General features: G+C 43.6%; 1 protein-coding gene across 1 annotated transcript in view; it reads right to left on the minus strand.

The window, feature by feature from the left end:
- Positions 1-26,488, minus strand: part of TSPAN6 (tetraspanin 6) — a 50,560-nt gene extending 24,072 nt beyond the window's left edge. The window contains 2 exon segments of the mRNA XM_073598148.1: positions 4,931-5,119; positions 26,071-26,488. Of these exon segments, the coding sequence (XP_073454249.1) occupies positions 4,931-5,119; positions 26,071-26,157 (276 nt within the window). The 5' untranslated portion in view covers positions 26,158-26,488.
- Between the last annotated feature and the right edge of the window lie 1,461 nt (positions 26,489-27,949).

Consider the following 27,949-nt stretch of genomic DNA (forward strand, 5'->3'; position numbering starts at 1 on the left):
GAACTTCCAGTGACCAGGATGAGAGGATGAGAGAGTGAGAGCGATAACACCAAATTTAACACACCTGCTCCACATTCACACCTGAGACCTTGTAACACTAACGAGTCACATGACACCGGGGAGGGAAAATGGCTAATTGGGCCCAATTTGGACATTTTCACTTAGGGGTGTACTCACTTTTGTTGCCAGTGGTTTAGACATTAATGGCTGTGTGTTGAGTTATTTTGAGGGGACAGCAAATTTACACTGTTATACAAGCTGTACACTCACTACTTTACATTGTAGCAAAGTGTCATTTCTTCAGTGTTGTCACATGAAAAGATAGAAGAAAATATTTACAAAAATGTGAGGGATGTACTAACTTTTGTGAGATACTGTACGTGATCCTGCACGACCGCCTGCAGGGGGGCGCGCACGCACCACCGGCAGGTCGCTTCTGCTGTGATAATTCAAAGCAGAAGCTGGTCTGCGGGTGTCGGGCACTCAATGTCCTCAGGCACCCGCTGATCGTCGGTAAGGCTCGGTTTATACTAGATATAAAGAAAAAGGGGATTTGCCAACAGTGGCGGCCAGTGGTATACTTTCTTGGGACGGCGGTGGCAAACAGTGCACAGCCCCTCCCAATCTAAAATCTAGTGGAACCAATCGCCTTCAGAAGTCACCTAATTAGTAAATAGAGTCCACCTGTGTGTAATTTAATCTCAGTATGAATACAGCTGTTCTGTGAAGCCCTCAGAGACTTGTTAGAGAACCTTAGTGAACAAACATTATCGTGAAGGCCAAAGAACACACCAGACTGGTCAGGGATAAAGTTGTGGAGAAGTTTAACCGCTTAAGCCCCGGAAGATTTTACCAGAGCACTTTTTGCGATTCGGCACTGCGTCGCTTTAACTGATAATTTTGTGGTCGTGCGACATTGCATCCAAACAAAATTGACGTCCTTTTTTCCCGACAAATAGAGCTTTCTTTTGGTGGTATTTGATCACCTCTGTGGTTTTTCTTTTTTGCGCGATAAACAAAAAAATAGCAACAATTTTGAAAAAAAAAAATGTTTGAAAAAAAAAAAAAAAAAAAAGCAATATTTTTTACTTTTTGCTATAATAAATATCCCCCCCAAAAAAATAAAAATAAATTTTTTTCCTCAGTTTAGGCCGATATGTATTCTTCTACATATTTTTGGTAAAAAATAAAAAATATCGCAATAAGCGTATATTGATTGGTTTGCGCAAAAGTTATAGTGTCTACAAAATAGGGGATGGATTTATGGCATTTTTTTTTATTCATTTTTTTTTTTTTTTTTTTTTATTAGTAATGGCGGCGATCTGCGATTTTTATCATGACTGTGACATTATGGCGGACACATCGGACACTTTTGACACTATTTTGGGACCGTTGTCATTTATACAGCGATCAGTGCTATAAAAATGCTCTGATTACTGTGTAAATGTCAAAGGCAGGGAAGGGGTTAAACACTAGGGGGCGATCAAGGGGTTAACTGTGTGTCCTAGGGAGTGATTCTAACTGTGTGACTAGTGTGAACCCGGCCTCAAGTACACAGAACGGGGATCTGCCTATGTAAAGAAGGCAGAGCTCCGTTCTGACAGGGGGAAAGGGATGGATTCTGTGTCCCTGCGAAGCGGGGGAATAAAATCTATGTGTTCCCTTAGTGATAGCAGCACACACAGTACATCAAAACACTGGCTAGGCACACATTTAACCCTTTGATCGCCCCTAGATGTTTAACCTCTTCCCAGCCAGTGTCATTAGTACAGTGACAGTGCATATTTTTAGCAGTGATCGCTGCAGCATTGGTGTCACTGGTCCTCACAAAGTGTCAGTGTCAGATTGCCCTGCAATTGTCAGTTAAAGTGTTAAAGGGTGAGTACATGGATTGAAAACTGGCTACAAGGGCGAGTTCAGAGGGTGGTGATAAATGGGGAGTACTCAGAATGGTCAGGGGTGGGTAGTGGGGTTCCCCAGGGTTCTGTGCTGGGACCAATCCTATTTAATTTGTTTATAAACGATCTAGAGGATGGGATAAACAGTTCAAGTACTAAGCTAAGCAGGGCAATAACTTCTCCGCAGGATGTGGAAACCTTGCAAAAAGATCTGAACAAATTAATGGGGTGGGCGACTACATGGCAAATGAGGTTCAATGTAGAAAAATGTAAAATAATGCATTTGGGTGGCAAAAATCTGAATGCAATCTATACACTGGGGGGAGAACCTCTGGGGGAATCTAGGATGGAAAAGGACCTGGGGGTCCTAGTAGATGATAGGCTCAGCAATGCCAAGCTGCTGCTAACAAAGCAAACAGAATATTGGCATTAAAAAGGGGGATCAACTCCAGAGATAAAACGATAATTCTCCCGCTCTACAAGACTCTGGTCCGGCCGCACCTGGAGTATGCTGTCCAGTTCTGGGCACCAGTCCTCAGGAAGGATGTACTGGAAATGGAGCGAGTACAAAGAAGGGCAACAAAGCTAATAAAGGGTCTGGAGGATATTAGTTATGAGGAAAGGTTGCGAGCACTGAACTTATTCTCTCTGGAGAAGAGACGCTTGAGAGGGGATATGATTTCAATATACAAATACCGTACTGGTGACCCCACAATAGGGAGAAAACTTTTCCGCGGAAGGGCATTTAACAAGACTCGCGGCCACTCATTACAATTAGAAGAAAAGAGGTTTAACCTTAAACTACGTAGACGGTTCTTTACTGTAATGCCCCGTGGACACAGTCGGATTTTCCGACGGAAAATGTGTGATAGGACCTTGTTGTCGGAAATTCCGACCGTGTGTAGGCTCCATCACACATTTTCCATCGGAATTTCCGACACACAAAGTTTGAGAGCTTGCTATAAAATTTTACGACAACAAAATCCGTTGTCGGAAATTCCGATCGTGTGTACACAAATCCAACGCACAAAGTGCCACGCATGCTCAGAATAAAGAGATGAAAGCTATTGGCTACTGCCCCGTTTATAGTCCCGACGTACGTGTTTTACGTCACCGCGTTCAGAACGATCGGATTTTCCGACAACTTTGTGTGACTGTGTTTATGCAAGACAAGTTTGAGCCAACATCCGTCGGAAAAAATCCTAGGATTTTGTTGTCACAATGTCCGATCAATGTCCGACCGTGTGTACGGGGCATAAGAGCGGCAAGGATGTGGAATTCCCTTCCACAGGCGGTGGTCTCAGCGGGGAGCATTGATAGCTTCAAAAAACTATTAGATAAGCACCTGAATGACCACAACATACAGGGATATACAATATAATACTGACATATAATCACACACATAGGTTGGACTTGTGTCTTTTTTCAACCACACCTACTATGTAAGTAACGCAGTGCCGTATTGCAAAAAATGGCCTTGTCATGAAGGGGGGTAAATCTTCCAGAGGTCAAGTGGTTATTCTGCTTAATAATCCTGTGCCTGCGTGGGCTTCCTCCAGGTCCAAAGACATGCTGGTAGGATAATTGGATCCTGTCTAAATTGGCCCTAGTATATGTATGAATGTGAGTTAGGGGACCGGAGATTGTAAGTAAGACATGTGCACTGCCGAAAAATTTGGTTCATTTTCGTTTATTCTTTTCTAGTTTTTTGGGTCATTCGTTATGATGGAAAATTCGTAAATTCGAAATTTGAAAATGTGAAAATAAAAAAGAAAATCTGAGAATTCAAAAGAACGAAAATCCGAAATAACTAACAATAACTAACAATAACTAACGATTAAATTATAGGTATTGGAATTTCCTTTCAAATTTAGCCGTTAGTGAACGAATATAAAATTTATCCGAAATAACGAATTCTGCATCTAAACAAATGGAACGGAACAAATTAATAATAAGTCATAATAAAAAGTTTATTATTATTGTTATTTATTAATATTAATTTGTTATGTTCCATTCGTTTAGAACGAATTGTTATTTCGGATAAATTCGTATTTCACCAAACAGCCAAATTTGAAAGGAAATTCCAATACCTATAATTTAATAGATAGTAATAGTTAAGTTATTATTAGTTATTATTTAAGATTTTCAAATTTTTGGGTTTTCGAATTTACAAATATTCTGAAAAATTTGTTAAAACGGGTTTTTGTTAATTCGGATATTCCTGAATTACCGAATTTGTCAAAATTCGTTAAAAACCGAATTTTAAAACTACAGGAATTGCACATGTCCAATTGTAAGCTCCTTGAGGGTAGGGACTGATACGAATGTACAATGTATATATGTAAAGCGCTGCGCAAAATTGACGCCGCTATATAAGTACCTGAAATAAATTTAATTTGTCTTCCCTGGATCTCCCCCCCCCCCCCCCCCCATCAACACGCTAATGACATTTTTCAATAAAGCCTTTCCATTTTCATTACAGACCTCGTTTTAAAATCGGTGACATCCCCACCACGGGTCTCTGTGCCTCTCTATGCAATGCAGGCAGAATATGATAGGTGGGAGGGGCCAGCTGTACAAAACTTCCTGAAAACATCTCCCTGCCTCAGTACTCCTCTCAAGAGCCCTCCGTCCTGGTGCAAGCAGTGGGCCATTCCTGAGCATTATATAAAAGAACACATTACCTGTTCCCATTTAAATGAGCATGGCTCTTGTATATCTGTGCACTCTGCTCATCAGTTGCTTCTACTTTACTAGAGTGGAATCTAGTAACTGATCAGCAGATTGCACAGCTGAAGTCTACAGCACACCAGTGGCCAGTAGAGAGGAGAATGCACGTCTAAAGGGATGCCATGGATGTGTTCTTTCACATAATGCTTTTCAAAGAAGACCCGAGGCAGAGTGCTGTGATGTTTACTGGACCCCCCTCACACCAAAATTTGGAGCAAAGACCAGCAGACAGACCCAGCGATGGTGTCACCGGGGTTCCAAAAGAGCCATTTCTTGAAAATAATAAAAAAACAACATCTTACCAGTTTCAGCATCCAGGTGCTGGCCCGACAGGTGGCAAAGCAGCCGAAGGTGCCCAGGAGGATAATGACGGCTCCTGTGCCGATGAGGACATAGGGCACGTTGGTGGCATTTTCGTTGAGGATGGAGAAGTAGACTTCCAGGCTGACTTTCCCCCAAATGCCCACCGTCAGCAGGATGACGCCAGTGATCTGCGGACACAAGAGGGCGACACTGAGAACACGTGCAATTCGGGAGACCGAAAAAAAAAAAAAACAAATTGAGAAGAAGGATTACTAAGAGAGAGGAGACCCCGTCACTCTCCAGACACCTACTGCCGGGATTAAAAAGCCAACGCCCATCCCTCCCCCCCGTTGGGTAGCATTTAAAATTCGGGAGCCCAAAGTCTTTGTTTTATTTCATTTTTGAGTGGAGTGCAGAGCGATCAGACCCACTGTTGGGTTTTATTGATATGCCTTTGCTGGGGGGGCGGGACACCAGTCACAGGGGGGCCAATTCATCCTTTTAATACACCAGCCCTGCTGGACGGTATTTCCAAACACACTCCCAACCTAAAAGCGAACATTCACCTTAAGCGCCTTTTCACTCTGCTCCATTGAAAAAAAAAAAAAAAAAAATTATATATATATATATATATATATATATATATATATATATATATATATATATATATATATATATATATATATATATATATATATATATATATTTATTTATTTTTAAAATTAATTAAAAAATAAATATATAATTAATAATAAAAATAAATAAAATTAATTAAAATAAAAAATTAATAAAAAAAATAAATTAAAAAAAAAATTAATTAAAATAAAAAAAAATGAATAAAATTTTTTTTTTGAAAAGTAACTCGTCTTTCAAAACGCTCGTTAACCGCGTTACTCGTTAACCAAGGTTCCACTGTACTGAACTTCTGCTATGATCACTAACACCCAGTCAAAAACCCAGGAAAGTCACCACATGACTTCAGCATGCCCAATCATGCTGAGGTGTGGAGCAGCCAATCCTGGGAGAGCTGGAGAAGAAAGGTGAGGGGGGGAGGGGGGATGTGAAGTACACAGAATGTCTCTCTCACACTCCTGCATTAGATAAGAAAATCTCCATCACTCACAGCAAGGGGGAAGAACTGACACCTATTTCTGTGTCTGTCTGTTTTTATGTTACTGAAAAAAGATAATAGGATTGCTCAGGGCTGGATTAACTCTTTGTGGCAAGACTCAGCACAGATGACATGACATCCTATACTGTAACAGATATGAGTCTTAATTAAAAAAAAATATCTATATCATGTATATAGATATCTATATCCATGCATTTAAAATTAGAGTGTGGGTGTACCAAGATGGCCACGATGGTACGCCACTTTCGTCGCATTTTCTGATGGATAACGGCATTCTGACAGGACACCGGCTGCTTTATTTTATGACAGCTGTGAGCAGGGAACTGCCCTTGTTACATGAATCATGGAAATGCTGGATTAAGATCGTGGGGGGGGGGGGTTGTATCAAGATCGTGATCTTTTAACGATTAATCATGCAGCTCTACTGCATTCTTTCTCTTTTTTAGGCTTGCTTTCTTCTATTTTCATCTGGCAATCCAGCCAGTAAGTCTTTTCAAAAGCACAAGCTCTCCAGCAGAATAGATCGGTTACAGAGATGAGACAAACCATTTAACACCGAAAGGGGGAGCTTCGAATGATCAGCTTTTATTTATTCATGGAAAACCTTTATCTCAATTGGTGTAATTGGTTATAAAGGGTGAGCTGGAGTTAATTTGTTAGTGTATCTAAATCTGCTAGTCCATCCAACACTCTCCCCTCCCCCCAGACTGACAATGCTGTTGTCTGCTGTGCCCCCTGTGCTCCTTCATCCAGAGTGGGGGCGCTCTAATCAGGAGGTGTGTTACTGGCCAGATCAGGTGAACATAAAGGGAAAAAAGCCCCAAAAAAAAGAAGAGAAAAGAATGCAGCCACCACATGTAATGATTTGGTTTGAGGTTTAATACCGCAAGGACTGGCCCACGTACATATGCTGCGGCAGGGCGTCCCTCAAGCGCAAAACCACGTACCTGTATGCGATTTCTCTTCTCGGCTCTGGCGCGTGCCACCAGAGCCATGCTCCTGTTGTGATTGGACACAGCGGGAGCCAATTAAGCAGGTCCGGCGGCCGCGATGTCTGCTGGCCACCCGCGATGGTTTGCTGGTAAACAACACAAACCATCATTGTGTCACAGAGGAAAAGAGAAATCTTGTGTTCCTGCTAATCTGGAACACGGATCTCTCTCTTCCTTCAGTCAGTCCATCCCCCACACAGTGTTAGAAATCACTCCCTAGGAGCACACTTAACCCTTTGATCGCCCCTGGTGTTAACCCCTCCCCTGCCAGTGTCATTAGTACAGTGACAGTGCATGTTTGTTTGTTTTTTTAGCACTGATCACAATATTGGTGTCACTGGTTCCCCCATGTGTGTGCCGAAAGCGCGCGCCCTGCACACTCCAGACAGGTAACAGAAAGCCCCCCCCCCCCGCCCCATCTCTGCGTGAGATCAGCAGCTTTCCGATCCTGTAACCGCCGTGACAGCCAAACCCTTAAAAGGGCCAGGGGGGGACCACCATTATGTAAAATAGGCTTCCAACCCACACAAAGTGGGGGTGCCGGGGGTTAATCTATGAGCCCCGCTTCCTCCATTATAGTTCTGTCCGCATTCATCTCTCTCTGATCTCAACAATCTCAGAAAGAATGTTTTCTGTCACCATCTGTACAAACATGACCTGTGGGGGGGGGCGGAGGAGAGCAAAGCAGCAGAGAGAATATATTATATCTATACACACATTATATATATATATAAATAAAAGATAGAGACAGAGAGAATTATATATATATATATAATTCTCTCTGTCTCTATCTTTTATATATATATATATATAATGTGTGTATAGATATAATATATTCTCTATTTTCTCTCTCTCTCTTGCATTAATATTTAACATTAATATTTGTTTTATGATCCTTAGGAGGGAAGGGGTTAATCTATACACTGCCGGCTGCTTTGCTCTCCTCCGCCCCCCCCCCCCAGGTCATGTTTGTACAGATATATATAGATAGATAGATAGATAGATAGATAGATAGATAGATAGATAGATAGATAGATAGATAGATAGATAGATAGATAGATAGATAGATAGATAGATAGATAGATAGATATTTTTTTTTCCTCTCTCTCTGTCATATAGATAGAGAATATAATATACAGTATATACAGTGGGGCAAAAAAGTATTTAGTCAGCCACCAATTGTGGCCTGCAGAGAGCTGGGACGAACGTAACAAAGGCTACCATTAGTAACACACTACACCGCCAGGGACTTAGATCCTGCAGTGCCAGACGTGTCCCCCTGCTTAAGCCAGTACATGTCGGGGCCCATCTGAGGTTTGCTAGAGAGCATTTGGATGATCCAGAAGAGGATTGGGAGAATGTCATATGGTCAGATGAAACCAAAGTAGAACTGTTTGGAAGAAACACAACTCATTGTGTTTGGAGCAGAGAGAATGCTGAGTTGCAACCAAAGAACACCATACCTACTGTGAAGCATGGGGGTGGCAACATCATGCTTTGGGGCTGTTTGTCTGCAAAGGGAACAGGACGACTGATCCGTGTACATGAAAGAATGAATGGGGCCATGTATTGTGAGATTTTGACTGCAAACCTTCTCCCATCAAGCAAGGGCATTGAAGATGACATATGATCCCAAACACACCGCCCGGGCAATGAAGGAGTGGCTTCGTAAGAAGCATTTCAAGGTCCTGGAGTGGCCTAGCCAGTCTCCAGATCTCAACCCCATAGAAAACCTTTGGAGGGAGTTGAAAGTCCGTGTTGCCCAGCGACAGCCCCAAAACATCACTGCTCTAGAGGAGATCTGCATGGAGGAATGGGCCAACGTACCAGCAACAGTGTGTGACAACCTTGTGAAGACTTACAGAAAACGTTTGACCTCTGTCATTGCCAACAAAGGATATATAACAAAGTATTGAGATGAACTTTTGATATTCACCAAATACTTATTTTCCACCATAATTTGCGAATAAATTCTTTCAAAAAAATCAGACAACGTGATTGTCTGGATTTGTTTCCACATTTTGTCTCTCATAGTTGAGGTATACCTATGATGACAATTACAGGCCTCTCTCATCTTTTTAAGTGGGAGAACTTTTTTGCCACACTGTATCTCATATATATATATATATATAATTTTTTTTTTTTATATTTAGCTGTATATTTCTTGATACTGCCATAACCTACCACCAAAGAACAACCCAAAATTCTCCCGCTCCTGACGATTGCAGCGATACCACATATGTGTGTTAGTTGTCGTTTGTACCTGTTGTACAGCCCAGATCAATAGCATGCATTTTTTTTGTTTATTTTTTATTTGTTTTTTTAATCTACCAAAAACACACTGACACTAAAGCGGAGGTTCACACAAAAATTGAACCTCCGCTTTTCTGAACCCTCCCCCCCTCCGGTGTCAAATTTTGCACCTTTCAGGGGGGAGGAGGGTGCAGATAACTGTCTAAGACAGGTATTTGCACCCACTTCCAGCATAGACTCCCACGGGAGTCTACGCCCCCTCCCATCCCCACCGTGCTGCCTGCTGGGACACACATGGCTCCTAGAGACAGCGGGGACCAGTTAGGAAGCGCAGCGCGACTCGCGCATGCGCAGTAGGGAACCGGGAAGTGAAGCCGCAGCGCTTCACTTCCTGATTCCCTTACAGAGAATGGTGGCGGCAGCACCCGAGGACCGAGGGACGGTTCGGTCTCGGGTGCCGACATCGCTGGACCCCGGGACAGGTGAGTGTCCTTATTTTAAAAGTCAGCAGCTGCAGTATTTGTAGCTGCTGACTTTTATTTATTTTATTTTTTTTCGCGGGACTCCCTCTTTAAAAAAAAAAAAAAAAAAAGTAAAAAAATAAATAAAAAATCCTGCCCAAAAAAATACTGTCCCTGACCCAAAACACTAACCCTGGCACTGACCCAGATCAAACCTTGAACGAAAGAAAGCCTAAAAAAGAAAACAAATGCAGCCGTCACATCTCAGAATTGGTAAGCTGCAATATAAATGTTTCCTTTTGGGTTTAATTCGGCTTTAATTCAGGGAAAAAAAAAAAAAAAATGAGAAAGTAGAGGTTGCTCCGATTCCGACATAAAGAGATTCTGGATCACACAGCTGAGCATTGCCCCAATGATCTGCTTGGGCACGCCATCTCCGGCCTCATACAGAAATGGAGCGTCACGTCTCCTTTCCTGACCAGCTCTGGCTGGTTCATCCCAGAAGGCTCCCGTTATCAGCGTGTCACCGGTCCTGGAATCTGTGCCACGGGGACGCCTGCCAACTGCCAGATCAACAGCTGTGACATGTGAACTCTGATCCCCCATTATCTCCGCTCACATAATAAAAGTCTCTAATCCCCGATACAATGCCTGCGCTCCCCTTTGTTATCAGCTTCTCACTCCTGAACCCGGAACTCACATTTTCCATATCCTATCTGGAATAGATCTGCTGTGCATTCTGCCATCTTCCATCGGACGCCGCCGCAAAACAAAGACGGCAATCGATTTCTTCCTCGCTTGATAAAGCAAGGAGCACATAGATGGGTCATTTCACAGGACAATACGAAGTCAACATTTCTCAGCTGGCCAGGATTGAAATGCTACTTTGTAGCAACAATTTGCAATAAAACTGAGATTTTTTTAGCCCTCGATCACATTGGAGCAACTTGCAGGGAGGATATAAATCTATAAATTTATTAAAAATCATGCAGTTTGATTTGAAAAAAAAAAAAAGTAGTTCCTGCACCGCTTTTGGTGATTTCGGGTGCGACTTGTATAGACATCTGTGTATGAAGCGGCACAAATGTCGTCCAAGTCGCACTGACCTTCGGCTTAAAAATTGTGCGATTTCAGATGAAGACGCACAAGTTTCAAAGCTGCAGGCAATGTGAATGAAGCCTAAAACTTTTGAATAACTTGACCCTCCTTCCTAGATTGTAAGCTCTAACGAGCAGGGCCCTCCTGTATTGATTTGTATTGTACTTGTACTGTCTGCCCTACTGTTGTAAAGCGCTGCGCAAACTGTCGGCGCTATATAAATCCTGTATAATAATAATATAATAATAATAATAATAAATAAAACTAGTGCAGCTCTGCATAGAAACCAATCAGCTTCTAACTTCAGCTTGTTCACCCCTACCGAAAAATTTAAAGTCAGCAGCTACAAATACCGTAGCTACAGACTTTTAATATTAGGACACTTACCTGTCCCAAGGTCCCCGCGATGTCGGCACCGCAGCTGATTTTCAGGTCGGCTCTCGGGCACTGCCGCCGCCATTCCTTGTAAGGGAAACTGGCAGTGAAGCCTTTCGGCTTAACAACGGTTTCCCCACCGTGCATGTGCAAAGCGCGCTGCGCTTTCTAACTGGCCCAGTGGCAGAGGAAGGAGGAGGGGGGGGGGGGGGGGGGCGAACTTCTAAGGAACGGTGCCACAGTCTCCTGGAAGTGGGGGAAGGGTACCTGTCAAAAACCAGGTATCCCCCCCCCCCCCCCCCCCCCGAAAAGGTGACAAATGTGGCACTAGTGGGGGGGGGGGGGGGGGACGGAGGAAGGAGATAAGTGGAGGTTCCACATTTGGGTGGAACTCCGCTTTAAGCTTTGACAATTAAACCTTAGAACAGGAAACTGAGGCTACAATTGGCACAGGATCACCAAAATTGGACAATAGAAGATTGGAAGAACGTTGCCTGGTCTGATGAGTCTCGATTTCAGCTGCGACATTCAGATGGTCGGGTCAGAATTTGGTGTATATAACATGAAATCATGGATCCGTCCTGCCTTGTATCACCGGTTCAGACTGGTGGGGGTATAATGGTGGGGGGGGGGAGATTTTTCTTGGCACACTTTGGACCCCTTAGTACCAATTGAGCATCGTTTAACCACTTGCCGACCGCTGCACACAGATATACGTCGGCACAATGGCAGCGGTGGGCAAATAGGTGTACCTGTACATCCCCATTAATTAGCGGGGCTAGCGGGCGCCTGCCGGGTACAGCGTGAACGGCGATCGTGTCACGGAGTGGAAGAACGGGGAGATGTAAACAAGGCATTTCCCCATTCTGCCTTGTGACATGACAAAGATCACCATTCCCTGTCTTTTGGGAGCAGTGATCGCAGTCATGTGAGTGGAAGCCCATCCCCCCCACAGTTAGAATCACTCCCTAGGACACGCTTAACCCCTTCATCGCCCCCTAGTGTTCAACCCCCTTCCCCTGCCAGTGTCATTTACACAGTAATCAGTGCATTTTTATAGCACTGATCGTTGTATTAATTCCAATGGTCCCAAAATAGTGTCAAAAGTGTCCGATGTGTCCGCCATAATGTCGCAGTCCCGGAAAAAAAAAAAAAAAAAAAAAAAAAATCGCAGACCGCCACCATTACTAACACAAAAAAAAAATAATAAAAATGCCATAAAACTATCCCCTATTTTGTAGATGATATAACTTTTGTGCAAACCAATCAATATACGCTTACTGCGATTTTTTTTTTTTACCAAAAATATTTAGAAGAATACATAATCGGCCTAAACTGAGGAAAAAAAAAATGTTTTTTTCTATATATTTTTGGGGGATATTTATTATAGCAAAAAGTAAAAAAATATTGCGGTTTTTTTTTTCAAAATTGTCGCTCTTTTTTTGTTTATAGCGCAAAAAAAAAAAAAAAAAAAAAAACGCAGAGGTGATCAAATACCACCAAAAGAAAGCTCTATTTGTGGGGGAAAAAAAAACAATCAAAATTTCATATGGGTACAGTGTGTCATTTTCACGCAATTGTCATTCAAAATGTGACAGCGCTGAAAGCTGAAAATTGGTCTGGGCAGGAAGGGGGTGAAAATGCCCGGCATTGAAGAGGTTAAACACCACGGCCTCCCTGACCTGAGTATTGTTGCTGACCATGTCCATCCATTTATGACTACAGTGTCCCCATCTTCTGATGGCTCCTTCCAGCAGGATAATGCACCATGTCACAAAGCTCCAATCATCTCACCACTGGACAATGAGGTCCCTGTACTCCAATGGCCTCCACACTCACCACATCTCATCCAATAGAGCACCTTTGGGATGTGGTGGCACTGGAGAGTTGAATCATGGATGTGCAGCCAAGAAATCTGCAGCAACTGCGTGATGTTATCATGTCACTATGGACCAAAATCTCTGAGGAATGTTTCCAACACCTTGTTGTATCTATGCCACCAAGAATAAGGGCAAAATGGGGTCCAACCCGGTACTAGCAAGGTGTACCTAATAAAGTGGCCGGCGGGTGTATATTCTGGGATGATGCCGATGTGAATCAGATCAAAGTGTAAATAATTGGCATATCATCCTCTATATATAAAAGAAAGAAGGCCTAAAAAAGAAAAGGAATGCAGCCATCACATCTAAGAGTAAATACAATTCAATAAATGTTTGCTTTTGGGTTGAATACTGCCAACACTTTATGCCCAATGCAGGGGCCGTAAAGGTGCGCAGAGCCTGAGTTATGACATCCCTGGGAGCCACCCAATGAGATGCATTAGAAGGGACAGCTATAGCAGTTACCTAAAGCAACCACATGTGCACTGACATACACTATATTGTCAAAAGTATTGGGACACCTGCCTTTACAAGCACATGAATTTTAATGGCATCCCAGTCTTAGTCCGTAGGGTTCAATATTGAGTTGGCCCACCCTTTGCAGCTATAACAGCTTCAACTCTTCTGGGAAGGCCGTCCACAAGGTTTAGGAGGGTGTCTATGGGAATGTTAGACCATTCTTCCAGAAGTGGATTTGTAAGGTCAGGCACTGATGTGGATGAGAAGGCCTGGCTCACAGTCTCTGCTCTAATTCATCCCAAAGGTGTTCTATCGGGTTGAGGTCAGGACTCTGTGCAGGCCAGTTAAGTTCCTCCACCCCAAACTCGCTCATCCATGTCTTTATGGACCTTGCTTTGTGCTCTGGTGCGCAGTCATGTTGGAACAGGAAGGGTCCATCCCCAAACTGTTCCCACAAAGTTGGAAGCATGAAATTGTCCAAAATGTCTTGGTATGCTGACGCCTTAAGAGTTCCCTTCACTGGAACTAAGGGGCCAACTCCAACCCCTGAAAAACAACCCCACACCATAATCCCCCTCTGCCAAAGGGTTTGGACCAGTGCATAAAGCAAGGTCCATAAAATACATGGATGAGCAAGTTTGGAGTGGAGGAACTAGACTGGCCTGCACAGAGTCCTGACCTCAACCCAATCTAATTCATCCCAAAGGTGTTCTATCGGGTTGAGATCAGGACTCTGTGCAGGCCAGTCAAGTTCCTCCACCCCAAACTCACTCATCCATGTCTTTATGGACCTTGCTTTGTGCACTGGTCCAAATCATTTGGTGGAGGAGGGGGATTATGGTGGGGGGTGTATTTCAGGGGTTGGGTTTGGCCCCTTAGTTCCAGTGAAGGGAACTCTTAAGGCGTCAGCATACCAAGACATTTTGGACAATTTCATGCTCCCAACTTTGTGGGAACAATTTGGCCCCTTCCTGTTCCAACATGACTGCGCACCAGTGCACAAAGCAAGGTCCATAAAGACATGGATGAGCGAGTTTGGGGTGGAGGAACTTGACTGGCCTGCACAGAGTCCTGACCTCAACCACATAGAACACCTTTAGGATGAATTAGAGCGGAGACTGCGAGCCAGGCCTTCTCATCCAACATCAGTGCCTGACCTCACAAATGCTCTTCTGGAAGAATGGTCAAACATTCCCATAGACACACTCCTAAACCTTGTGGACGGCCTTCCCAGAAGAGTTGAAGCTGTTATAGCTGCAAAGGGTGGGCCAACTCAATATTGAACCCTATGGACTAAGACTGGGATGCCATTGAAGTTCATGTGTGTGTGGAGGCAGGCGTCACAATACTTTTGACAATATAGCGCACGTATAGTCCGAATGTAGATAGCCTGTGTTCTAAGCATATATCAATGTGCATGCAGATGCTTTATGGCAGTGGTCACCAACCCTGTCCTCAGGACCCACTAACAGGCCAGGTTTTATGTATTACCTTGGGAAGATACAGACTAGAAGGCTGCAATCACTGAGCAGCAAATGATATCACCTGTGATGTATTTCAGTTATCTTGCAAACCTGGCCTGTTAGTGGGTCCTGAGGACAGGAGTTGATGACCACTGCTTTCCGTAACCCCCCTGCAAACATCTGGGTACAGTTGCTCATTCTAATACATCTCAATGGGTGGTTGTATACGGTGGCAGGGTTGTCATTACGCACACTCTGTACTCCTGTATGGCTATGTACACCAAGCAAACCATAGAGGAATTGATTCCCCCAACAGCGCAGTCAGTGAAAGCTTTGAACGGTTCCATTGCCACCAATTGGGTGCGACTTTGAGCGGTCAGGTCGCATTGGTGTGAAGCGGGGCTTACAATCGCTTTCAGAAAAGCACATTGCCCGGTATGCAAATGACCCATCAAGCTCCATATGTAATACTATAACCAAAATATAAAAAGTAGCAACAAAGTAAAAATGTAGAAGAAGTCAAAACGTTTTGTTTAGGTGAATGTTACAATGTTACACTTTGCATTGTGTGCTTCCTGACAAATAACAGCAAAGTAAAAATCACACACACATTACTTACCCATCCGATACAATCCCAGCCAAGGAACGGCAAAACAAAAAGAATATAAAGAAGAGTTAACTGGTTGACCTTTACCTACCAGCAAGGAACAAACTCTATACAAGTCCTGCCAATAATCAATAAAAGCAGCACAGACGTCCCAATCTAACAGACCATGTACAAACACATTTCAAATGAATAAAAAAATTGTGTATGAAATGTAGGGCCGAAACAAGTAATCGATTAATGGACAACTAATCGATTATGAAATTAATCGAATACTAATTTCATAAATTGACTAAAATCGGCCAGTAACATAATGGGGTTTAAAAAAAAAAATTTATATATCTATATCCCTTTATGGTACAAAAAGAGCAAATAATCGCTACTGTAAGGGGTTCATTTTTTTTACTGTGCAACAGAGAAAGTAAAATTTATAGTAGCGATTATTTGCTCTTTTTGTACTCTAAAGGGTTAATTTTTGGTGGTTTCTTTTATCCCCATTATGAGTACAAATAATCGCTACTATAAATTTTACTTTCACTGTTGCACAGTAAAAAAATTATCCCCTTACAGTAGCGATTATTTGCTCTTTTTTTTTCATAAAGGGCTATTTTTTTTTTTTTTTTTTAACGCCATTATGTTACTAAACGTCTCAGGCCGGGTTCACACCTATGTGTTTTTTTTTGCAGAAACGCACTACAGTTCATTTAACTTTCACATCTCTTTGGAAAGGGTCAGGGACTTTTTATAATGCAAAACGGTGCTTTCCTTGGTTCAATAGACTAATGGAGAAGCATGCAAGTTATTTGTGTTTTGTTTTTGTTTTTTTATCTGCCCAACAAATTGGTCAAAAAAAAGGCATAAAAAAAAAAAAAAAAAAAAAAACACAAATCGCAGCAAAATCACAAACGCAAAAAAAAATCAAAAACGCACAGCAAAAAGCACCACAGAGACAGATCAAAAGTAAACTGCATAGGTGTGTACTGAGCCTTATGCTGGCCACACCGATCAATTTTTAGAATATTCAGAAGAAAAATCTTTGTACATTCACTGAACGAAAGAATCTTGTTTGAAATTTTCACTTGCTTTTAAAGTTCTGTTTTTAAATGAATGTAATTTCTGAACGAAAACCACATACACTGACTGTCTGAAAATTCCTTTGACCAAGAAGTTTTCTATTATTTCAAAATTTCCCCGTCACTGAGGTTGAAAACAGATATCGATTTGACCGCGCTAACGATTAGAAAATCGAACGAACGTTCTTAAAATGACATTTTTTTTTTTTAAGGAAGGCATTGTTTTTGTTGTATGGCCAACATATAATATATTACAGTTCTGTTTGAAAATCTGCAAAACAGTCTAACTTTTTTTCTTTCAATTAAAAAAAAATTGATCTCTGAGACTGATGACATTTACCAGATTCAACCTCTAATAGTATATACAGTATATCTCTCCCCTCTAATAGTATATAAAGTATATCTCTCCCCTCTAATAGTATATACAGCATATCTCCCCTCTAATAGTATATAAAGTATATCTCCCCTCTAATAGTATATACAGTATATCTCCCCTCTAATTGTATATACAGTATATCTCCCCTCTAATTGTATATACAGTATATCTCTCCCCTCTAATAGTATATACAGTATATCTCTCCCCTCTAATAGTATATACAGTATATCTCTCCCCTCTAATAGTATATACAGTATATCTCTCCTCTAATAGTATATACAGTATATCTCTCCTCTAATAGTATATACAGTATATCTCTCCTCTAATAGTATATACTGCATATCTCCCCTCTAATAGTATATACAGTATATCTCTCCCCTCTAATAGTATATACAGTATATCTCTCCTCTAATAGTATATACAGTATATCTCTCCCCTCTAATAGTATATACAGTATATCTCTCCCCTCTAATAGTATATACAGTATATCTCTCCCCTCTAATAGTATATACAGTATATCTCTCCCCTCTAATAGTATATACAGTATATCTCCCCTCTAATAGTATATACAGTACAGTGGCGTAGCGTGGGTTGTCAGCGCCCGGGTCAAGGCAAGTAATTTGCGCCCCCTAACCTGTAGGCTTTTAGCACTCCGAGTCCCTTCTCTTCCTACAATAGTACAGACCCCCGATTCCTACACTGACCACTACAGTAACCTACCTGATTCCAACACTAACCTACCTGACCACTACAGTAACCTACCTGCTTCCTATACTGGCCACTACACTGACCTACCTGTCCACTACCCAATTCCTACACTGCTCTGTCCACTACACTACACTGACCACTGCTCTGTCCACTACACAACACTGACCACTATACAACACTGACCACTGCTCTGTCCACTACACTGACCTCTACACTGCTCTGTCCACTGCTCTGTCCACTACACAACACACTGACCACCACTACATTGACCGCTGCTCTGTCCACTACACAATGCTGACCACCACTACACTGACCACTGCTCTGTCCACTACACTGACCACTACACTGCTCTGTCCACTACACTACACTGACCACTGCACAACACTGACCACCACTATACTGACCGCTGCTCTGCCCACTACATAACACTGACCACCACTACACTGACCGCTGCTCTGTCCATAACACTGACCACCACTACACTGACCTCTACACTACACTTACCACTGCTCTGTCCACTACACTACATTGACCGCTGCTCTGTCCACTACACAACGCTGACCACCACTACACTGACCACTGCTCTGACCACTACACTACACTTACCACTGCTCTGACCACTACACTACATTGACCGCTGCTCTGTCCACCACTACACTGACCACTGCACTACACTGACAATCACTACACTGACCACTGCTCTGCCCACGACACTGATCACTACACTACTGTATTCCTTTACTGACTCTATCTGCTTGTCTAATCTCCCTCTGGCTGCTCCCTCTCCACAACCCCCGGGGGCCAGCAACACTACCCGACTCTTAGGACCTCACCTGCAGCTTGTGTCTTCAGTCTGGAGGAGGTAAAGACAGCACATCTGTCTGGATGAGTGGGGGAGCCTAAAGGAGGTAAAGACAGCCAGCACATCGGTCCGGATGAGAGGGGGAGCCTGGAGAAGGTAAAGACATTACATCGCTCCAGAGGCTAGGCGGAGGCGGGACTCCAGGAGCAACCTTGATCGTGGATAGGGCAGCGCCGCCGCCGTGATCGTGGATAGGGTAGCACCGCCGCCGTGATCGCGGATAGGCCATGGCCGCCGCACACATGACACCATTTTGCCGAATCACAGGGTGCCCGCAGGGACACAGGAAGTAAACATTAGGGGGACAGAGCCATCAGTGACACACACTACCTGGCACGGGATTTCGCCCCCTAAATGTTGCGCCCGGGGCCACGGCCCCCTCCGCACCCCCACGCTATGCCACTGATACAGTATATTTCTCCCCTCTAATAGTATATACAGCATATCTCCCCTCTAATAGTATATACAGTATATCTCCCCTCTAATAGTATATACAGTATATCTCTTCGTCTGTTATTCTCAGAGTGGATTAGAGATTTTGCTCTCTAACAATATAGTTGGTTATTTTTATTTACCACTGCATAGAGATATTTAAGAATAAATTGCCTTTTTTTTTAAACTTTTTTTTAAGGTTATTTACCAATTAATCGAAACAATAATTGGCCAACTAATCCATTATGAAATATATATAATTTTTCAGACACCCTAGAGATTTGCTAGTTGTTGCAATACTTTATGTCACGCCGTATTTGCGCAGCGGTCTTGCAAGAGCAATTTTGTTGGAAAAAATGCACTTTTTTTAATTAAAAAAATAAATAAAAAGACAACAGTAAAGTAATGGTGGCCATACACTATATGAAAAATTGGCCAAAATTTGGTCATTTAGACAGTTCATTCATTTTTCGGCCAGTTAATGGCCACAAAATCAATCATTGTTGGGACGTTTTTGAGCCGAAAAAACAAAGGACAAGTTTGGAAATTTTCTGCCGAACTAATAATAAATTGAAAGGTTAATGTGTTTCCCGTCCAAACTGTCTGCACTAGGTATACATAACAAAAAAAAAAAAAAAACGAACAAAAAATGCATTCATATCCACTGAACGATTTATCAGTCATTACATGATGGCACTATTATTTGCGCTCACGGCTGAATGTTCGTTTTTCTTCGAAAATGGGTTCGGCCGATTCTTCGTATAGTGTATGGCCAGCATTAGCCAATTTTTTTTTTAATATTGTGAAAGACAATGTTATGCCGAGTAAATTGATGCCCAACATGTCACGCTTTAAAATTGCACCCGCTCGTGGAATGGCGACAAACTTTCACCCTTAAAAATCTCCATTTAAAAATTTCTACAGAATGATTGTTCTAACTAACGATCGCGGCAATACCTCACATGTGTGACTTAAACACCGTTTACATATGCGGTGCTACTCAGGTATGCGTTCGCTTCTGCGCGCAAGCTTGGCGGGACAGGGCGCGTTAAAAAATAAATAAATATTTCTTTTTTTTTTTTTTAAAGAAGTGTGTAAAAATAAGTAATAAGTAAAGTGTAAAAATAAAAAAAGTGTCACTTTTATTCCTATTACAAGGGATGTAAACAGTTGTAAACATCCCTTGTAATACAAGAAAAGCATGACAGGTCCTCTTAAATATAAGATCTGGGGTCAAAAAGACATCAGATCTCATATTTACACTAAAATGCAGTAAAAAAAAATAAATAAATGTCCCTTTAAGAGCTATAGGCAGATGTGACGTTTTGACGTCGCTTCCGCCCTGCAACTGTATGGAGCCGGGTGGGGACCATCTTCCCCTCACTCGGCTCCATGCCAAGCAGGGGAAAGGACCCGATCGCCTCCAGTAAGCGGCGGAGGGCACCAGAGAGTGGCGGGAGGGGGGGGGGGCCCTCTCCCGCCACTGATAAAAGTAATATTGCGGCGAATCCGCCGCTGAGACCGCTCTTATCTGAAAGTGGACCGCCCGCTGAAGAAGTGGATACCGGGATAGCTAGCTGCCATAACAACAGTTTTCCACTTCAAAGTGCCGCCGTATAATGACGGCGGGCGGTCCGTAAGTGGTTAAGGACCGCCCCACGTACATATACTGCGGCCCTTCAGAGCAAAATCACGTACATGTACGTGGAACACCACTTTAAGGGGGGGGGTAAATCCTTCCTGGGGCTGAAGTGGTTAAATAGTCTTAACTGTTTTGGGTAAATTAACCCCGGTGACTGAATAGAGGAGATTGAATATCCTAAACCAAAATCTCGGCCAAGTGAGCGTTTCAAATAACTGGATTTTTTTCTGTGCTTTTATCTGCAGAGCTGCACTTTGGTGACAAAGGTCTCTGTAAGCCGAATGACTCAACATGTGGTCGGTGAAGTCCTAACATCTGATCTACATAACGCCAATTAATGTGACAGTGACACAAGCCGCAACTTACATCATCAGCTCTATGTGTCTGCATTACTCACAGCGACTAGAATAGAGTCCGCCAACAAAACGGTGAAGAAGAAGTTGCTGTTTACCTAACAGCACAATAAAAAAAGGAGGACGCACCCAGATCCTACTGTATGACAAGAGCGAGACCGAAGAATGTTTGCATAGAGAAATTTGCAAGGCAATTTTCATGCATAGATGCAGTACAGTGTAGGGGGGGGGGGAGTATATACTATACGGGGCGAAAAAAAGCCTGGATCGATCATTCCCGCTATGGCAGCTGACCTCACCGATTACCCCGGGGGCACACAGTCCACCTAATCTCATGTTCGGAATCTGGCTGCTTGTTCTCAGAAAAAAAAAAAAAAAAAAAGAACACATGTCAACATTGTGCTTGGCACCAGTGCAATACATTGTTATGTAACAACTTGTTCCTCCAGGGGAAAAACAAACAAAAAAAAGAAACAATTAATAATATGAAATAGAAATAACTTCCACCAAGCAGGGGGTTTGGCAACAGCTACAGTTGTGCTCAAAAGTTTACACACCCTGGCAGAATTTATGATTTCTTGACCATTTTTCAGAGAATATGAAATGATAACACAAAAACTTTTTCTTTCACTCATGGTTAGTGTTTGGCTGAAGCCATTTATTATCAATCAACTGTGTTTACTCTTTTTAAATCATAATGACAACAGAAAATACCCAAATGACCCTGATCAAAAGTTTACATACCCTGGTGATTTTGGCCTGATAACATGCACACAAGTTGACACAAAGGGGTTTGAATGGCTATTAAAGGTAACCATCCTCACCTGTGATCTGTTTTCTTGTAATAAGTGTGTGTATAAAAGGTCAATGAGTTTCTGGACTCCTGACAGACCCTTGCATCTTTCATACAGTGCTGCACTGACGATTCTGAAGCTATGGGGAAAGCAAAAGAATTGTCAAAGGATCTGTGGGAAAAGGTAGTTGAACTGTATAAAACAGGAAAGGGATATAAAAAGATATTCAAGGAATTGAGAATGCCAATCAGCAGTGTTCAAACTCTAATCAAGAAGTGGAAAATGAGGGGTTCTGTTGAAACCAAACCACAGTCAGGTAGACCAACTAAAATTTCAGCCACAACTGCCAGGAAAATTGTTCGGGATGCAAAGAAAAACCCACAAATAGCTTCAGGTGGAATACAGGACTCTCTGAAAACATGTGGTGTGGCCGTTTCAAGATGCACAATAAGGAGCCACTTGAAGAAAGATGGGCTGCATGGTCGAGTCGCCAGAAGAAAGCCATTACTACGCAAATGCTACAAAGTATCCCGCTTATAATACGCCAAACAGCACAGAGACAAGCCTCAAACCTTCTGGCACAAAGTCATTTGGAGTGATGAGACCAAAATTGAGCTTTTTGGCCACAACCATAAACACTACATTTGGAGAGGAGTCAACAAGACCTATGATGAAAGGTCCACCATTCCTACTGTGAAACACGGAGATGGATCGCTGATGTTTTGGGGATGTGTGAGCTACAAAGGCACAGGAAATTTGGTTAAAATTGTTGGTAAGATGAATGCAGTATGTTATCAAAAAATACTGGAGGAACATTTGCATTCATCAGCCAGGAAGCTGCGCATGGGACGTACTTGGACATTCCAACATGACAATGATCCAAAACACAAGGCCAAGTCCACCTGTCATTGGCTACAGCAGAATAAAGTGAAGGTTCTGGAGAGGTCATCTCAGTCTCCTGACCTCAATATCATTGAGCCACTCTGGGGAGATCTCAAATGTGCCGTTCATGCAAGACAGCCCAAGAATTTACAGGAACTGGAGACTTATTGCCAAGAGGAATGGGTAGCTTTACCATCTGAGAAGATAAAGAGCCTCATCCACAAATACCACAAAAGACTTCAAGCTGTCATTGATGTTAAAGGGGGCAATACACGGTATTAAGAACTGGGGTATGAAACATTTTGATCAGGGTCATTTAGGTAGTTTCTGTTGTCATTATGATTTAAAAAGAGTAAACACAGTTGATTAATAAATGGCTTCAGCCAAACACTAACCATAAGTGAAGGAAAAGTTTTTGTGTTATAATTTATATTCTCTGAAAAATGGCCAAGAAATCATAAATTCTGATAGGGTATGTAAACTTATGAGCACAACTGTATGTAAGGCTCTCAAGTCATTCCCCACGTTTTCCAGTGATAACCATTCGTGCGCGACTTAGCCTGCGTTCACATTGGAGGCGGGTTTGAAATGCTCGCACGAGTTCAAACCCCATTTCAGTGTGATTTCGGGGGGGGGGGGGTAATTTGAAGGACATCTGTGTGGGTTCATGCACAGAGGTCTATTGAAATCGCCCCCGAAGTCGCCAAAAGTAGTGCAGGAACTACTTTTGGAAATCGGTGCGGCGCTGCAAAGTCGTCCATTAACAGTCTGTAGAGGTCACAAGCGTGATCAAACAATTTTTTACCTTCCAATCCAATCACGGTTGGCTTTAAGTAGCCCTACTACAGCATTTCTCTTAGGCCTCGTGCACGCTGGACGTCATAAAAAAACACCAGTAGCTTTTTTTTTCCAATGGATCAAAAAACTTTTGAGCTTTTATCTGCAGTGTTTTTTTTTTCACATTATATATCTTTTAGCTGAAAAACTGCTCTCAGAACCCACTAATATTGGGATTTTTTTTTTTACAGCCAAAAAATACGCCCCAAGCAAAATACAGTTGATAACAGCCTATGTGTGCATGGACACATGGTGGAGAGTTTATTTGACTGTAGAAAAAAAAATGTCTGAAGCCAAAAACAGCAGCTATAAAAACGTCCAAAAAGTCAAAGTTTTAAATATCCGGAATCTATTTGTAAACATTTCCCTGTGTTTTGCGGCTCTGAAGATTTCACTAAACAAAAGATTTTCTCCTGAGCTCCTCAGACACCCCTGTGGGCGAGGAGGAGATGGAATGTAACACTTCTGTGTCTCTTTTCTCCTCTTTATAAAAAATTCTCTTCTGCACAAGTCACTTCTCACCCTAGACCCTTCCCTTCATATTCCAGCACTGGGAAAACAAGAGCTGGAATCAAAGCCGATCCTTCCTTTTCTTATTGCTGAGTGAAAGATAGGAACTTCCTACAGACCCCATCCCATCCCCCCATAGAAGAAATATTCTGGAGACAGAAAATGGGACTTGTCTGCTGGAGCCAACAATACAGATTCCTCTATTCTATATAATGATTCATTGTATCCCATCTCTCCTCCCAAGTGAAACAATGTAACAAAATCTTCCAGAGTTTTCTCCCCACTATAACTCTCTATATAAAGCCCTCCCATATATCTCTATATAAAGTCCCCCCCCCCCTCCCCCATATATCTCTATATAAAGTCCCCCCCCCCTCCCCCATATATCTCTATATAAAGCCCTCCATATATCTCTATATAAAGTCCCCCCCTCCCCCATATATCTTTATATAAAGTCCCCCCTCCCCCATATATCTCTATAAAGCCCCCCCCCCTCCCCCATATATCTCTATATAAAGCCCTCCCATATATCTCTATATAAGTCCCCCCCTCCCCCATATATCTCTATATAAAGCCCTCCCATATATCTCTATATAAAGTCCCCCCCTCCGCCCCATATATCTCTATATAAAGCCCTCCCATATATCTCTATATAAAGTCCCCCCCTCCCCCATATATCTCTATATAAAGTCCCCCCCTCCCCCATATATCTCTATATAAAGTCCCCCCTCCCCATATATCTCTATATAAAGTTTCCCCTCCCCATATATCTCAATATAAAAAGTTTCCCCCCCTCCCCCATATATCTCAATATAAAAAGTTTCCCCCTCCCCCATATATCTCAATATAAAAAGTTTCCCCCCCCTCCCCCATATATCTCAATATAAAAAGTTCCCCCCCCTCCCCCATATATCTCAATATAAAAGTTTCCCCCCCTCCCCCATATATCTCAATATAAAAAGTTTCCCCCCCTCCCCCATATATCTCAATATAAAAAGTTTCCCCCCCTCCCCCATATATCTCAATATAAAAAGTTTCCCCCCCTCCCCCATATAAAGTCCCCCCCCCTCCCCCATATATCTCTATATAAAGTCCCCCCCTCCCCCATATATCTCTAGATAAAGTCCCCCCCCCCATATCCCCCCTTCCCCATATATCTCTATATAAAGTCCCCCCCTCCCCCATATATCTCTATATAAAGTCCCCCCCCCATATCCCCCCTCCCCCATATATCTCTATATAAAGTCCCCCCCTCCCCCATATATCTCTATATAAAGTCCCCCCCCATATATCTCTATATAAAGTCCCCCCCCATATATCTCTATATAAAGTCCCCCCTTCCCCATATATCTCTATATAAAGTCCCCCCTCCCCCATATCTCTATATAAGTCCCCCCCCATATCCCCCCTTCCCATATATTTCTATATAAAGTCCCCCCCCCATATATTTCTATATAAAGTCCCCCCCCATATATCTGTATATAAAGTCCCCCCCTCCCCCATATATCTGTATATAAAGTCCCCCCTCCCCCATATATCTCTATATAAAGTCCCCCTCCCCATATCTCTGTATATGAGCCCCCCATATATCTCTATATAAAGTCCCCCTCCCCCATATATCTCTATATAAAGTCCCCCCTCCCCCAGATCTCTGTATATGAGCCCCCCATATATCTCTATATAAAGTCCCCCCTCCCCCATATCTCTGTATATAAAATCCCCCCCCCCCCTCCCCCATATATCTGTATATAAAGTTCCCCCTCCCCCATAGATCTCTATATAAAGTCCCCCCTCCCCCATATCTCTGTATATAAAATCCCCCCCTCCCCCCATATATCTGTATATAAAGTCCCCCCTCCCCCATATCTCTGTATATAAAGTCCCCCCTCCCCCATATCTCTGTATATGAGGCCCCCCTCCCCCATATCTCTGTATATGAGGCCCCCCCCTCACCCAGAAGATGAAGGTGTAGATGAGGAGGACGCTCTTCAGACAAGTTATAACGGGTTTAGTCTGCAGTCTCCGGGACGGGGACGCCATGATCGCACCGATCTCCTGCCAGCCAAGCGCTTCTCTGCGATCTCCGGGCGGAAAGAGCCGAGCGATCTCCGGAAACTGCCGAACACCCGAAGGGGACTTGGAGAGTATTCGGGCGCCGTCACTGCGATACGGCCGATGATGTAAACTTTAGGAACTATGATAATCCCGCGGACGATTAAACATGGCCGACCTCCGACTTCACCGAGTGTGGAATGTTATTCTGCAGGATCTGGAAGTGGTCAATGGATGGAATGAGGAGGCGGAAATTGCCGATTGGTGGCGGACGCTTCCGAGTCTGTTTACGGAAATTAGCCGAGCTCTCTGCTGAGTTTGTTGAAGACAGAAGGGGAACAGGGAGAGATATGGGGGGGTGTAGTCTGAGCTGGGGGGGTGTAAGGTGAGGGATGCAGTCTGGGCTGGGGGAGGCATGAAGTTTAGGGGAAGGGGTTGTAGGGTGAGACATGGAGTCTGGGGGAAGGGGGTGCAGGGTCAGCTATTAAGTTTGAGCTGGGGGAGGCATGAAGTTTAGGGAAGGGGCTTAAGGTGAGGTATGGAGTCTGGGGGGGGAAGTATAAGGTGAGGTATGGAGTCTGGGGGGGGGAAGTATAAGGTGAGGTATGGAGTCTGGGGGGGGGGAAGTATAAGGTGAGGTATGGAGTCTGGGGGGGGGGAGGGAGTATAAGGTGAGGTATGGAGTCTGGGGGGGGGGGTATAAGGTGAGGTATGGAGTTTGTTGAGGGTTAAAGTGAGGCATGCATGGAGTCTGGGGGGGTGAGGCATGGAATTTGGGGGGGGTTGTAGGGTGAGCTATCAAGTCTGGGTGATGGGGGGAAGCATGTTGTTTGGGTCTGGGGGGGAGGGGCGTAAGGTGAGCATGAAGTTTGGGGGAAGGGGATCAAAGTATGGCATGCATGGAGTCTGGGGGAGGTTGGACATGGGGTTTAGGGTGAGCTATTGAGGCTGGGGAGGGGGGTTGTAGGGTGAGCTATGGAGGCTGGAGGGGGTGTAAGGCATGGTGTTTGGGATGGAGGGGGTGTAAGGTGAGACATGGAGTCTGGGGAAAGGGGGGGTGTAGGGTGAGCTATTAAGTCTGAGCTTGGGGAGGCAAAAAGTTTAGGGGGGAGGCGGCATAAGGTGAGACATGGAGTCGGGGGGGTAAGGGGGGGAGGTATGAAGTTTGGGGGTTAAAGTTAGGCGTGCATGCAGTCTGGGGAAAGGGGGATGTGAGGCATGGAGTTTGGGGGGGAGGGGTGGTTGTAGGGTGAGCAATCAAGTCTGGGGGATGGGGGGGGTGAAGCATGTTGTTTGGGTCTCGGGGGAGGGGCGTAAGGTGAGGCATGAAGTTTGGGGGAAGGGGGTTAAAGTGAGGCATGCATGGAGTCTGGGGGAGGGTTAGGGTGAGCTATTGAGGCTGGGAGAGGCATGAAGTTTGGGGATGGGGGGAGGTTTAAGGTGAGACATGGAGTCTGGGGGAAGGGGGGGGTTGTAGGGTGAGCTATGGAGGCTGGATGGGGGTGTAAGGTGAGACATGGAGTCTGGGGGAAGGGGGGGGGGTTGTAGGGTGAGCTATGGAGGCTGAATGGGGGTGTAAGGTGAGACATGGAGTCTGGGGAAGGGGGGGGTTGTAGGGTGAGCTATGAAGGCTGGATGGGGGTGTAAGGTGAGACATGGAGTCTGGGGGAAGGGGGGGTTGTAGGGTGAGCTATGGAGGCTGGATGGGGTGTAAGGTGAGATATGGAGTCTGGGGAAGGGGGGGGGGTTGTAGAGTGAGCTATGGAGGCTGGATGGGGGT

Source organism: Aquarana catesbeiana, linkage group LG09 (genome assembly GCF_042186555.1).
Source record: "Aquarana catesbeiana isolate 2022-GZ linkage group LG09, ASM4218655v1, whole genome shotgun sequence".
Lineage (NCBI taxonomy): Eukaryota > Metazoa > Chordata > Amphibia > Anura > Ranidae > Aquarana > Aquarana catesbeiana.